At 47.5% G+C, this 14,270-nt stretch overlaps 1 protein-coding gene across 2 annotated transcripts in view; it reads left to right on the top strand.

The window, feature by feature from the left end:
• ERBB4 (erb-b2 receptor tyrosine kinase 4) overlaps nt 1-14,270 on the top strand; it is a 1,557,095-nt gene that overhangs the window by 1,091,442 nt on the left and 451,383 nt on the right. For both annotated transcript variants that reach the window (XM_073646618.1, XM_073646617.1), the window contains exons 14-15: nt 64-157; nt 1,581-1,735. In XM_073646618.1, coding sequence (XP_073502719.1) covers nt 64-157; nt 1,581-1,735 — 249 coding nt within the window. The remainder of the gene's footprint in view (nt 1-63; nt 158-1,580; nt 1,736-14,270) is intronic.

Raw genomic sequence — 14,270 nt, 5'->3', positions numbered from 1 at the left:
ACTTTTATGCAGGGTTTGTCCCACATTTCATTTGCATAACCACTTTGCTCTTCTTGTCTGCAGGGAGATTCGGGAATTTGTCAATGGTACCGTCTGTATAAAGTGTGATAGTCAATGCGAAAAGATGGATGGTGGCATCTCTACTTGTTATGGACCGGTAAGGAAGTTACAACTAAACCTCTCAACGCGATGGAATGTTGTTGTAGCCAGACAGCTCTTGTGGGGGCTTATATCTCAGAAACAAATGTGTGTTAAAGTTATAACTGTCCAACCGTTATCACACCCATATATTTGTCTTTCAGGGAAGAGTTGGGAGGCTCCCAAACACACTAGATACACATTAGATTGTTGGCCACTCTGGCTGTTAGTGGCAGCTCTGTCTAGTTTTAATCTACTGTGCATGGAAACCTTAACTCCCTATAATTATCATAGAATCATAGAAGGTTAGAGTTGGAAGGGACCTCCAGGGTCATCGTGTCCAACCCCTGCTCAATGCAGGATTCACTAAACCATCTCAGAAAGATTTCTGTCCAGCCTCTGTTTGAAGACTTCCATTGAAGGAGAACTCACCCCCTCTCGTGGCAGCCTGCTCCACTCATTGATCATCCTCAAAAAGTTTTTTTTAATATCTAATCTGTATCTTCTCCCATTCAGTTGCATCCCATTGCTTCTAATCTTTCTTTGTGCAAATGAGAATAATGCTGATCCCTCTACAGTATGACAGCCCTTCAGATATTTGTAGACAGCTATTAAGTCTCCTCTCAGTCTTCTCTTTTGCAAGCTAAACATTCTCCAATCTTCTAACCATTCCTCATAGGACACAGTTTGCAGACCGGTCACCATCCTGGTAGCTTTTCTCTGAACTTGCTCCAGTTTTTCAATGTCTTTTTTAAAATGTGGTGCCCAGAACTGGACACAATAATTAGCATACAATCCCTTAAGTAACTCTTGGTGACTGATTTTTTGGCATCTATCTATCCACTTAATTTATCCCAATCAGAGGTGGACATACCATAGGTGCAGCTTGTGCAGGCACACAGGAGGCCAAGAAGTAATGGAGCCCACCACCAACTCCAAAGCAAGATTGTGCATTAAGATGAGTTATTGGACTAGAGGGGACTTGTATCCTGTCTGTATTTTCTGTCTGTGTCCCCTCCTGAACCCATCTTTGGACATTTAATCATACCCTTTGGGGTCTTCCACAGGCAGCTCCATTGAGTAGGACTGAAACCTGCCACACATGGGTGAATACTGGCTCTTTTTGTATTTATTTTTGTATCATTTGGACAAGAGCCCAGAGGCTTGTCTACAGACAGATACATGTCTATGACCTCTAAATCAAGAATTATAGTTTACCTTATTCAGAATCACGTTGATTGCAGATTATTCTCCTGTACGATTATGCTTTCATTCAGGTTGTTTTCTTCCACATTGAAGGAAAGTCTTTACAGAACTGATATTGTTGCAGCTGCTGCTATTGAAGAACTGTATACTGGAACCTGTGAATACCTTTATAACTGAGCTGAATCACGAGCTGATTTCATATTATCATTTTGACTTTAAGATTTTATACTTTCTAGGGTCCTGACAGCTGCGCGAAATGTTCCAACTTTAAAGATGGTCCTAATTGCGTAGAGAAATGTCCTGAAGGCCTGCAAGGGGCGCACAGCTTCATTTTTAAATATGCAGATGAAGATAGAGAATGCCGCCCCTGCCATCCTAACTGCACTGATGGGTAAGAGCCTGGGAATTGTAAGATTTAACATCTTATGGATAGAGAAGATTGTGTCACTATAGGAACCATTGATATACACTGCATATTGACTTGGATTTGAATACACCATTATATTTAAGCTAAATTGTAGAGCTTTCTTGCCAGGCCAAATATGCTGCCTTTGCAATTGAAGGCTTTATAATATGCTGTTCTTGTCTTGTTTTAATATTGCTCAGATAATCCTTTCCTTTCAGCAGGAGCTGAATGATAGAACTGTGTGGCGTGCAGTCAATATGTCTTGCAAGAGGATCTCCTCTCCCCCTGCTCCCATTTCGTGCCCCAGGACTATCTCTAGGAATGTATGATCAGGTCCCGCAGGGGCTGAGCAATTTAAATTGGATTGTGCACCCACAGCAAAACATGGGCATAATGTTCAGCAATTACCGGCACACTAATAAAAACATTGTTTAGCTGAGTTCTTACCTTATTGTTACAACTGGAGATTAAACGGAGGTCTCCTAAGCCAATCCTTTTCTCACTTTCCATGGTCTCAGCATTTTACACCAAGGAGGCTTGAAATGAGCAGGGAAATCTAGAGATATATCCACATTGTCCCATTGGTGCTGACTGTTGCGTTTGGAAACTATTCCAGGTGCCAGAACAACTAGTCTGATTATTAGCGGCCATGATGTATGTGTCATACATATGAAAACAGTTGAGAGGAGCAGGGGAGGAAGATAGTAAAGAGAGGCAGAATTAATAGCAATTAAATCAAATTGTTCTGTGCTTCTGTTCCTTCAGATTTCGTAGGTGCTGAAGACGCTTGGCAATGATCATCCAGGTTATTCATTGAAAATAAATACATGTAATGTTCTAGGTGGCATAATTGTCTCTTGTATTTACAATAAAGTATTTCAATTTAGTTTTTTTTACACTGTATCTAAGAATATATGTTCAAGGGAACCTGTAGGCTGATCCATGCTGCCCAAGCCGCGGGCAGCATGAATCAGTGCCGGGCGGCAGGATTGCAGCCAGATATACTTTTCTCTGAAATGATCTGGTGTTTCAGGGCCGTTCACAGGTATGTATAAATCAAACGAGTGCTATCCAATGCTTTATCAGACAGCACTCGGACTAATGTTATTCAATGGGGCAGTGCTGATGCCCGATTTGTTTTACTTATAGAAACTGCCAGTTAAAAACATCACATCATGCTGCAATTTCTCTTTGAAATCGAATGTCACTCACCTATTGAAGTCAATAGGTGTGTGGAAAACATTGGACTGCACTCGGATGACATTTGAGAAGATATTCTGACTCACAGAATGGAGAAGATAGAGAAATTTCATTCTCCATCTTCTCCTCACAGTGTGCTGCGATCCTCTCATCTTAGAGAATTAGATCACACTATGCTGAGACTTGGATCAAATTCCGATCAGACTTTTTATCAGAGTGTCATTAGAATAATTGCCCTGATTCTCTTGGAAAGAATCTACAAGCGAGTCCTTAAAGAAGCTGTAGTTAGAAGATCTGGCCCAGGACCATAGCCGATGATGAGATTACTCCCCGCCCTGCCCCTGGATGGCTTCAGGTGATTGACAGGTCTCCCCATAGCGAAAGACCTGTCAACCATCTGGAGAGGTACTGGGAAAAACCGTCCAGGGGTAGCGAGAGATTAGTCTTGACTATTCTTATGTCCCAGACAGATTTCCAAACTATGTTTTCTCTGAAACTCCGAAGTGTTTTAGAGAAAAATATACATGGCAGCAATCATGAAGCCAAACTCTGATTCATTTTTGAGCAGCATGAACCAGCTGTCAGGTTCCCTTTAACTGGTTATTTGGTGGCTGATGTTGGTTTGAGTATCCATATACACTTGAACAATTTGGGAATAAATGAGCTCATGGCATCATCATTTCTTCGGTAAGATGGTTATCACAATGAATTTTACTCCAACACAGCAAATGTTGGCTTTAAACTGTCCCCTACTAGCTTTATTTTCTTGTCACATGGCAAAAGGAGTCATATCACAGTAGAAAATAAAATTCTAGGTCATCTGAAAACTAATCTTAACAGCATTCCTTGCTACAATTTATTATGCTTACTTATATAGCACAATCATATTCCACAGCGCTTTACAGATATTGTCATTGCTGTCCCATTGGGGCTCACAATCTACAGTAAAATCCCTGTTACGGATCTGGGTGGTGGAACCTCTGTGCTGCGGTGCAAGGAGGGACCAGAGGGGCGTGACTAAGTACCTACTCGGCCTGACCAAGGTCGCACGGCGGCTCAATGGACTCCGTGAAATAGGGAGGGACTGAGCAGGGGGACCAGGTGCCACTCTGGGACCGACCTTGTATGAGAGCAGGTGACTCCCACGAGTCAGATGGCAGGAACTGACCGGTACAGCGGATGAGCATGGCAGGCAGGCTGACGGGCAGGGCCGGCTCCAGGTTTTTCTGGGCCCCGGGTGAAAGAGTCTCAGTGGGCCCCTTTAATACATACCACGATTCATGATGCACAGATACTGCAGAGCAATATATATATATATATATATATATATATATATATATATAGTACAATGCAAAGATTTCACTTCTTACATTACATGAGCGATATCTATTGTAAATTCTACAAAAGCTCAGAAACGGGCGAATCGCTCCGCACAGAATACTGGCCCCCATATAAGGCCCCATACGGAATACTGGCCCCCATATAAGGCCCCATATAAGGCCCCATACGGAATACTGGGCCCCATATAAGGCCCCATACGGAATACTGGGCCCCATATAAGGCCCCATACGGAATACTGGCCCCCATATAAGGCCCCATACGGAATACTGGCCCCCATATAAGGCCCCATACGGAATACTGGCCTCCATATAAGGCTCCATACGGAATACTGGCCCCCATATAAGGCTCCATACGGAATACTGGCCCCCATATAAGGCTCCATACGGAATACTGGCCCCCATATAAGACTCCATACGGAATACTGGCCCCCATATAACGCTCCATACAGGATACAGGCCCCCTTATAAAGCTCCATACAGGATACTGGCCCCCATATAACGCTCCATACAGGATACTGGTCCCCATATAATTCTGCATGCAGGCTGTTACCCGCCACATAATGCCCCATACAGGCTGCCCCCCCCCCCTTATAATGCTCCATGCAGGCTGTTACCCCCCACATAATGCCCCATACAGGCGGCCCCCCCCCTTATAATGCTCCATGCAGGCTGTTCCCCCCACATAATGAACTATGCAGGCAGTAACCCCCCCCTTATAATGCCCCATGCAGGCTGTCACCCCCCCATATAATGCCCCATGCCTCCATACATTAAAAAAAAAATCAAATACTCACCTCCCTCCTCCTCACCTGCTGCAGCTGCTCGGGTCCGGACTCCAGCGTTGTCGGTGTCTTCCCGCTCTGCGCTCCCTGTGACGGCTCAGGGGGACGGCGCGGTGGAAAGACGTCACCGCGCCCTCTGACCTGAGACGTCACAGGGAGCGCAGAGCAGGAAGACAGCGGATCTGCGGAGGCACGGGGAGAGGTAAGTATCCGGCTGCCGGGGCCCTGAGCAAGCGGCGGAGAACGGCGGGAGCTGACACCGCTCTCCTCCGTCCATAGCCCAGCGGGGTGCGCGACTACCAGTGGGCCCCTCTGCCTGCTCAGGGCCCCGGCACTTGCCCGGGTGCGCCGGGTGCTGACGCCGGCCCTGCTGACCGGTGGTCCGGGTAGACAAGCCGGCTGATTCAGCTGATAGCCAGATGGGTGTTCCGGGTAGGCAGGCTGGCGAGCATAACGGGTAACTGGCAGGTGCTTCCAGGTAAGCAGGCTGGCGGGCACTGCAGGTAATAGACAGGTGCTTCCAGGTAAGCAGGCTGGCGGGCACGGCAGGTAACAGGCAGGTGCTTCCAGGTTGGCAGGCACGGCAGGTAACAGGCTGGCGCTTCTAGGTAAGCAGGCGGGCAGAGCCCAAAGACAGACTGGCGGACTGGACTGTAGACAGACTGTCGGGTTGGATAGTAGTCAGACTGGCGGGCTGGACTGAAGAACAGACTGGCGGACAGGACTGACTTGCAGAGGGACCTGAGGGCTGAAGCAACAGTAAGAATCACAGAGCAACAACCTTGCACGGGCACCTCCATAGGAGGAGGTGCTTTAAATAGGGAAAGTCCTCCTGCCATTGGCCGGGGACTTTTTAGCACGGCGCGAGTGGCCCCTTTAAGAGGGAGGGAGCACGCATGCGCCCTAAGCACGGTGCCCGGGGGTAAGGAGGACGGCGTCTCTGCCTGGCAGGGAGCAGAGACGCCGATGCTACAGTACCCTCCCCTTTACGCCCCCTCTTTTTTAGGCCTGCAAGAAATTCTTTAAGAAGAAGAGGGGCCTGGATGTTCTCCCTGGGTTCCCAGACCTCTCCTCCGGGCCAAACCCCTTCCAATCCACCAGAAAAAAGGGTTTTCCTCTTACCCTTTTGGTGGCCAAAATGTTCTCTACCTCATAGACGTCCTCAGCGGAGACCGGAGCTGGGGTGGTACCTGGATCATCAGAAAAAGAATTAAGAACAACTGGTTTGAGGAGAGATACGTGGAAGGAGTTGGGAATCCGTAAGGTGGCCGGGAGTTTTAGCTTGTAAGCCACATGATTGATTTGGTTGAGAGCCTCAAACGGACCGATGAACCGCGGACCCAACTTATACGATGGTATTTTGAGACGAACATGTTTGGAGAAGAGTCAGACCCTGTCTCCCGGACAGAATTGAGGCAGATCCAGACGTCTCTTATCAGCATGTTTCTTCATCCGCTCGGAGGACTGAAGAAGTGCGGATCTAGTGTCTTCCCAAATAGTAGAAAATTCTCTGACCAGAGACTCCGCGGCAGGATTATCCACTGAAGCGGAGACGGGAAACGGAATCCGGGGGTGTTGACCGTAGACCACAAAGAACGGGGATTTGGAAGAAGACTCGCTCTCATGGTGTTATAGGAGAACTCGGCCCATGGTAGGAGCTCCACCCAATCATTATGGTGAGTGTTGACGAAGTGCCGGAGAAAGCTGGTAAGGACCTGGTTGATACGTTCCACTTGACCATTGGACTGAGGATGATAAGCAGAGGAGAAATCCAAGGAGACATCCAGCAGCTTGCACGTAGCTCTCCAGAAGCTCGAAGTGAACTGGACCCCGCGATCAGACACAATGTGGAGGGTTAGGCCGTGGAGATGAAAGATGTGATGGATGAAGTCCTTAGCCAGCACAGATGCAGACGGGAGCCCAGGCAGAGGGATGAAGTGGGCCATTTTAGAAAAGCGGTCAGCGACCACCCAAATGACAGTACAATCGGCATAAACAGGGAGATCCGTAATAAAGTCCATAGCAATGTGTTGCCACGGAGCGGAAGGTACGGGAAGAGGAAGGAGACGGCCGGCTGGAAGATGCCTGGGAACCTTGTTACAGGCACAGGAGGAACAAGCCGTGACAAAATCCGCAACATCCTTGCGTAATGAAGGTCACCAGTAATGCCGGGCGATGAGCAGGAAGGTCTTCCTCTGGCCAGCATGGCCGGCTAGTTTGGATGTATGGCCCCAGAGAAGAACCTTCTTACGATCCGGAACCGCTACAAAGGTCTTACCGGGTGGAAGACGAGATAGGTCAAACGGAGCCACAGTGATTACTTTGGAGGGGTCGATGATATGCAGAGGCTCCTCTTCTTGGTCGGAACACAGGAATGAGCGGGATAGAGCATTGGCTTTAATGTTCTTGTCCGCAGGGCGGTAATGTAGAGTAAAGCAGAATCGGGCAAAGAACAGGGTCCACCGGGCCTGACGCGGATTGAGTCTGTGGGCATTTTGTAAATAGGCCAGGTTTTTGTGGTCAGTGTAGATGGCCACCGGGTGCAGAACACCTTCCAGCAGGTAGCGCCACTCCTCCTGAGCCAATTTGATGGCAAGCAGCTCACAATCTCCTATAGAGTAGTTGCGCTGGGACAAGGAGAAGAGCTTGGAGAAGAAGCCGCAGGTTACCATTCTCCCGGACGGGGATTTCTGGGTGAGCACCGCTCTGGCTCCGGAGGAGGAAGCATCAACCTCCAGGAAGAACTGCTTGTTGCAATCTGGACGGTGCAGCACAGGGGCGGAGGAGAAGGCTTGTTTTAGGGAGACGTAGGCCTCCTCCACTTCGGAAGTCCATTCCTTGGGATTTTCCCCCTGACGGGTGAGCGTGGTGATGGGAGTGGTCCGGGAGGAGAAATGAGGGATGAAGAGGCGGTAATAATTTGCGAAGCCCAGGAATCATTGAATCGCCTTCAACCCATCCGGTCGGGGTCACTTCTCAGGATCCATTCGAAGACCAGTCTCGGAGATAATATATCCCAGGAACGGAAGGGAAGTCTGCTCGAAGAGACATTTCTCAAATTGTGCGTAGAGGCGATTCTTCCGGAGCCTTAGCAGAACCTGACAAACATCCCTCCGGTGTGTGGGCAGATCCGGAGAGAAGACCATGATATTGTCCAGGTACACCACCACGCAAGAATACAGGAGATCACGGAAGATGTCGTTAACCAGCTCCTGGAAGACGGCTGGGGCATTACAGAGACCAAAGGGCATCACGTGATATTCATAGTGGCTGACCTGGGTGTTGAATGCCATCTTCCACTCGTCTTCCTGGTGGATCCGGACCAAATTGTACACCCCACGAAGATCGAGCTTGGTGAAGATCTTCGTGCCTTAAACAGCTCCGAGATGAGAGGCAGGGGGTACTTATTCTTGGTGGTGATCTGGTTAAGACCACTATAGTCGATACATGGACGTAGAGAGCCGTCTTTCTTCTTAACAAAGAAGAATCCCGCTCCAGCCGGGGAGGTAGATTTTTGGATGAATCCCCTAGCAAGATTCTCTTCTATGTACTCAGACATGGCCCGGGTCTCAGCCAGCGACAAGGGGTAAATACGCCCACGGGGAGGTGAAGCATTGGGTACCAGGTCGATTGGGCAATCATACAGCCTATGAGGTGGTAGTGTCTCAGCTTCCTTTTTGACGAAGACATCCGCATAGGACCAGTAGGGTGCCGGCAGACCAGGTAGATTAGCCGGAGTAGAAGGGGGTCGAGCTGGACGAACTGGAACCAGGCAGGACTCATGGCAATCCTGCCCCCAACGGAGCACCTCACCAGATCGCCATTTCAGGACGGGTTCATGTCTCTGTAACCAGGGTAGACGAAGCAAGAGGGAGTGAGAGAGACCGGACAGCACATGAAGGGAGATCCTCTCCGATTGCAGCATTCCCACCTGAAGGGTTAAAGGCTCTGTGACGAGCACGATGCTCTCCGGAAGAAGTCTCCCATCCACGGAAGCGACTGCCAATGGTTCAGCCAGACGAATGGTAGGAATCTGATACCGCTCCACAAGTGCCTTCGGCTCGGCGCGTCTTCTGGCGAGACTTGACCATCTTGGTTTGGTCAATTTGCATGGGTTCAGGCGAGCGTGCCCGGGGAATTGCTGGTTGGGAGGCAGACTTTTGGAATACCTGAGCGAGACGCGGAAATCTTCTCTCCCGGGTAGTCTCTTTAGCTCGTTCCAAAAAACGGATGTCAATCCGGGTAGCTAGTGATACCAGGTAGTCCAGGGTGGAAGGGATATCTCGACCGGCTAGCTCATCCTTGATCCGTCCGGAAAGACCCTCCCAGAAGGTGAGACTCCCTTGGCGGAGACGGACCATTGAGGAGGCAGTAGAAGTCTTTCGTCCGGGCTCATCGAAGACCTTCCGGAAGGCAGTGAGGAAAGTCGGAAGATCGAACACCAGGGGATCCCCTCTCTCCCACAGAGGGTTTAGCCATGCCAATGCCTCCTCGGTGAGGTGAGACATGATGAACCCCACCTTGGCCCGGTCGGAGGGAAACTGATGTGTCAGGAGTTCAAAGTGCAGCATGCACTGATTTAGAAAACCCCGACATAAGACGGGGTCACCACCAAAACGTGGAGGCGCAGAGAGCCGGGGACCAGAGCTGGATGCCATGGCACTGGTAGGCAGAGGCGCCGCCGGAGCTCGGCTCGAGACAGACACAGATGGGGTGGGCAGCGTGTCCAGGCGGGAGTTGACAGAGCGCAGGTAGGTCAGGATAGTTTCCTGTTGAGATCTCTGACGAGAAACCTCCTATTAAAGGTCAGAGAGTGAAGGAGCCTGGGGGTCGGGTTCCATGGCCCGTGCAAACTGTTACGTATCTGAGTGGTGGAACCTCTGTGCTGCGGTGCAAGGAGGGACCAGAGGGGAGTGACTAAATACCTACTCGGCCTGACCAAGGTCGCACGGCGGCTCAATCGACTCCGTGAACCAGGGAGGGACCGAGCAGGGGGACCAGGTGCCACTCTGGGACCGACCTTGTATGAGAGCAGATGACTCCCATGGGTCAGATGGCAGGAACTGACCGGTACAGCGGATGAGCACAGCAGGCAGGCTGACGGGTGGTCTGGGTAGACAAGCAGGCTGATTCGGCTGATAGCCAGATGGGTGTTCCGGGTAGGCAGGCTGGCGAGCACAACGGGTAACTGGCAGGTGCTTCCAGGTAAGCAGGCTGGCGCCACGGCAGGTGACAGACAGGTGCTTTCAGGTAAGCAGGCTGGCGGGCATGGCAGGTAACAGGCAGGTGCTTGCGGGTAGGCAGGCTGGCGGGCACGGCAGGTAACAGGCAAGTGCTTCCAGGTAGGCAGGCTGGCGGGCACGGCAGGTAATAGGCAGGTGCTTCCAGGTAAGCAGGCAGGCGGAGCCCATAGACAGACTGGCGGACTGGACTGTAGACAGACTGTCGGGCTGGATAGTAGTCAGACTGGCGGGCTGGACTGAAGAACAGACTGGCGGACAGGACTGACTTGCAGAGGGACCTGAGGGCTGAAGCAACAGTAAGAATCACAGAGCAACAACCTTGCATGGGCACCTCCATATTGGAGGAGGTGCTTTAAATAGAGAAAGTCCTCTGGCCATTGGCCGGGGACTTTTTAGCACGGCGTGCGCGGCCCCTTTAAGGGGGAGGGAGCGCGCGCACGCGCGCCCTAAGCACAGTGGTCGGGAAGCTGCATGCACCAGCAGCACGGCGGTAAGGAGGATGGCGTCTCTGCCTGGTAGGGGGCTGAGACGCCGATACTACAAACCCCATCATTTTGTCTTTGGAGTGTGGGAGGCAACTCTTTAACTCTACTGCCGAGAACTTTAATATGACTAGTATCCATATCATTCGTGATCATGGCTTCCACATGCTGGCAGTGGGGAGCCTTTTGTGAAGAGCTCATATGTTATTTATGGGGCTTTTCCCAGTTTGCTCTGGTTAGACAGCTTAAAGGGGTATTCCCATCTCCAAGGTCCTATCCCAATATGTAATAGGTGTGATAATAATAATATTAGCAAGTCCCTCCCATTAGAAATGTAGTATATTTTTCTGATTCAATATGTCTCTTTCCTCATGTGCAGGCATTGCAGGACCTTAGGTATCCACAATTATGACCACTAGCCGCTAGCTAACTAACTGTCACTATATCAGTGGTCGTAACCATGGATACCTAAGGTCCTACAATGCCTGCACATTAGGAAAGAGACATAGCAAATCAGAAAAACTATACATTTGTAATTGGAGGTATTTGCTAATATTATTATTACACCTACTACATATTGGGATAGGATTTTGGAGATGGGAATACTCCTTTAAGCCAGGATTGAAGTGGAAGCCCAGTGTTATCTTCCCACTTCAGTAACCAGACCACATTCCAGTTTTCATGCTGCAATAATTACAAAGCAAGGCATTCTCCATCTTTCTCTACTAAACATTTTTCTCGGGTCCATGGTGTCACTTTTCGAGCCACCCTGCTAGATTATTCTCCTCCAATGAATGTAGCATACTGTAGCTTATCATTTTGAATCATGGTCGAAGTTCCTACATTTGGATACCAAGTCAATCAACTCATTGCCATAATCATGAACATTAGTTTGCAACTCTCCATCACACCACATTTTGCTATCAGAATTTACACACTCTTTGATACCAGCGACATCCTGGTTTACATTGGGTATAAATGTTACAACAGGGTCAACACTCAGCACATTGTCAGGCTTATGGGGTTTGTTAGCACTCACCTTGCATATAGCAGGAGGGAGGCCATAACCATCATTACACCAGGAGGCAGATGATTGCAATTGGCATCTACAATAATTTCACCCAAAACTGGCACAGGAAAACTATTTAGAGAATTCCTATTACTGGCACAACTCTCATGACATGATCAAAGATTTCCTGGGAACACACATTCTTGCTCTTATTAATTATAACCTCCAATGATTTTTAACTTTTGCAGCCTGCTCACATTCTGTATTCATATGAATTTCATGTGAATTGGATCTGAGATATATTCCACATTATCGCATGTTATCACTATCGAAAGTACTTCTTTGGTTAAAGAATAACTAAACTTTAACTTTTTTTAATAGTTTTGTCAAAAAGTTATAAAACTTTACAACTCACTTTATTAGGGGATTTGTCTTCATTTCTGTAAATAGAAAATGCATGTAAGTGGCTTCCAAACCACTGCTTTTTCCTGCCTTCAGCTGCATTGACATCAAAACCTACTCATTTGGAGTACAGATGATGGCAGTGAACACATCAGCACCGTCTTCTCTTCTGATTGTTGTGCTGATCAAAATAATCTACTGCAGCAGCTTATCCCCAGAGCTAGTGAGACTCAGACGCTGAGCTGACCCTTTTACTGCTATCATCTGTACTCCAAATGAGTACCTTCTAATATTAATGCACCTAAAGGCAACCAGACTGAGGAAATGCAAGGAGACCACTAGCATGCATTTTTTTTTATTTTTTTTTACATGATTGAAGACAAATCCCCTAATAAAGTGATTTGCAAGGTTTCATAACTTATCTTGCTAGATTTGTAAGACACATGTAATTGTTTTATTTACAAGAATGGAGACAAATCCTCAAATAAAGTAATTTGGAAAGTTTCATAACTTTCCTTTCTGGACAAAATTATAAATAAATAATGATAATAATAATAATAACAATGTTTAATTACTCTTTAATTAAACAACATTTTCTGGGAAGGGGAACTCCCACTTTTCGGTCATGTGTGGAAACCCTTTAGATTGAGGCACTCAGGTTAACACCGTAACATTTTCCCTTGCTTTTAATAATGTAGTGTTTCTAGGTTGAGCAACCCCAAAACTTATCATGTGATACGTCTAACCCAGACATATCAGGAATTTCCTCCTGTTCCTCACTTTCACCAGCAAGTACAGCTATGGGAAAGTTATAAGACTCATTAGTGGTCTCCCCTACTGCTCGCTCCTCAGCATCCTGGTTAAAACCGATAAATGGTTTAGAGCTAATTACAGATCACATAGTAACACTGGCAATGGTACTTACAGTCATACTTAGTTCCTCGTAACATATTTTTTCAGACTTCTTTCCAGCATTTGACACAGTAGACCGCCAACTCCTTCTTAGTATGCTCCTCTCTATTGACCTGAAGGATATTGTTCTCTTTTAGGTTCTCTTCCTGCCTCTGACTGCTCGCCCAGTATCTCATATACTGACTATTCTTATTTTTCATCATTTTTCCTTGCTTTCGGGGATTCCTTAGTGATCAGTCCTTCATGAACAAATAGCGTGCACACAAGCGGGATATACACAGCACAAACCACATTATAAACATAATAGTAAGGCTACATTCACACAATGAGTATTTGGTGAGTTTTTGATGTTGCAGATTATCTTCACCTAGTAGCTAATTTAAGCATACTTGCTTTTTTTCGTTGTGTTTTTTACATTAGTTTTTGTTTCACTGTATTTTTTTGATGTGTCACGCTTTAAATAAAGCTGCTTTGTTTTTGATACTTCCTGGTATTTGGCTTTGACAAAACTTTATTGATAACGTCATGTGCAGATTACATGTGTTTTTAGTGTGTTTAACCAGGATATGCGTATGTTACCTAATGATTTTCCGTATTTAATGCCATTCTATGGGGAATCCTTACATAAAACTTAAGGTACCCGTAAGAGAAATTGACATGTTGTGGATTTCAAACATGCACTACAGATCAGTATACGCAGTGTTAAAAAAAGCAAAAACAGTTGGCATGAGATTTCTATAAATCCCATCTATCTTCCTGGAAGAGTAAGACGCTACGGCTTTTGCGCTATGAAAATATGGAGCATCAAAAAGTCACCAAAAACTCATTGTGAGAACTTAATCTAAAATGTCCATCATGTTGTTATGATTACTTACTACATCCATTTCTGTCTTGAATAAGACAGATCCTGAAAATGAAATATTCATCCCCCAATGTTAAGCCACACCCCAACATGGCTAACCCCCCAACCCAGCTAGGAGTCGCGCCCCTGTCAACAACCTGCAAAAACTATTCCTTCTGAAAATGATTTTTGTGAAGACCCCCTTTTACCTCCCCCCCACACGCACATTGGGTACCTGTAGTCTGGCAGATTCTCTGACGTCACTAACGACAGACGGAGGCTACTCTCAGCATGGGAAGCAGGACTTGG

Source organism: Phyllobates terribilis, unplaced genomic scaffold, assembly GCF_046119375.1.
Source record: "Phyllobates terribilis strain yellow unplaced genomic scaffold, ASM4611937v1 Scaffold_9__5_contigs__length_417890890, whole genome shotgun sequence".
Classification (NCBI taxonomy): Eukaryota; Metazoa; Chordata; class Amphibia; order Anura; family Dendrobatidae; genus Phyllobates; species Phyllobates terribilis.
The sequence above is the reverse complement of the archived record's forward strand: the minus strand, read 5'-3'. Positions and strand labels throughout refer to the sequence as shown.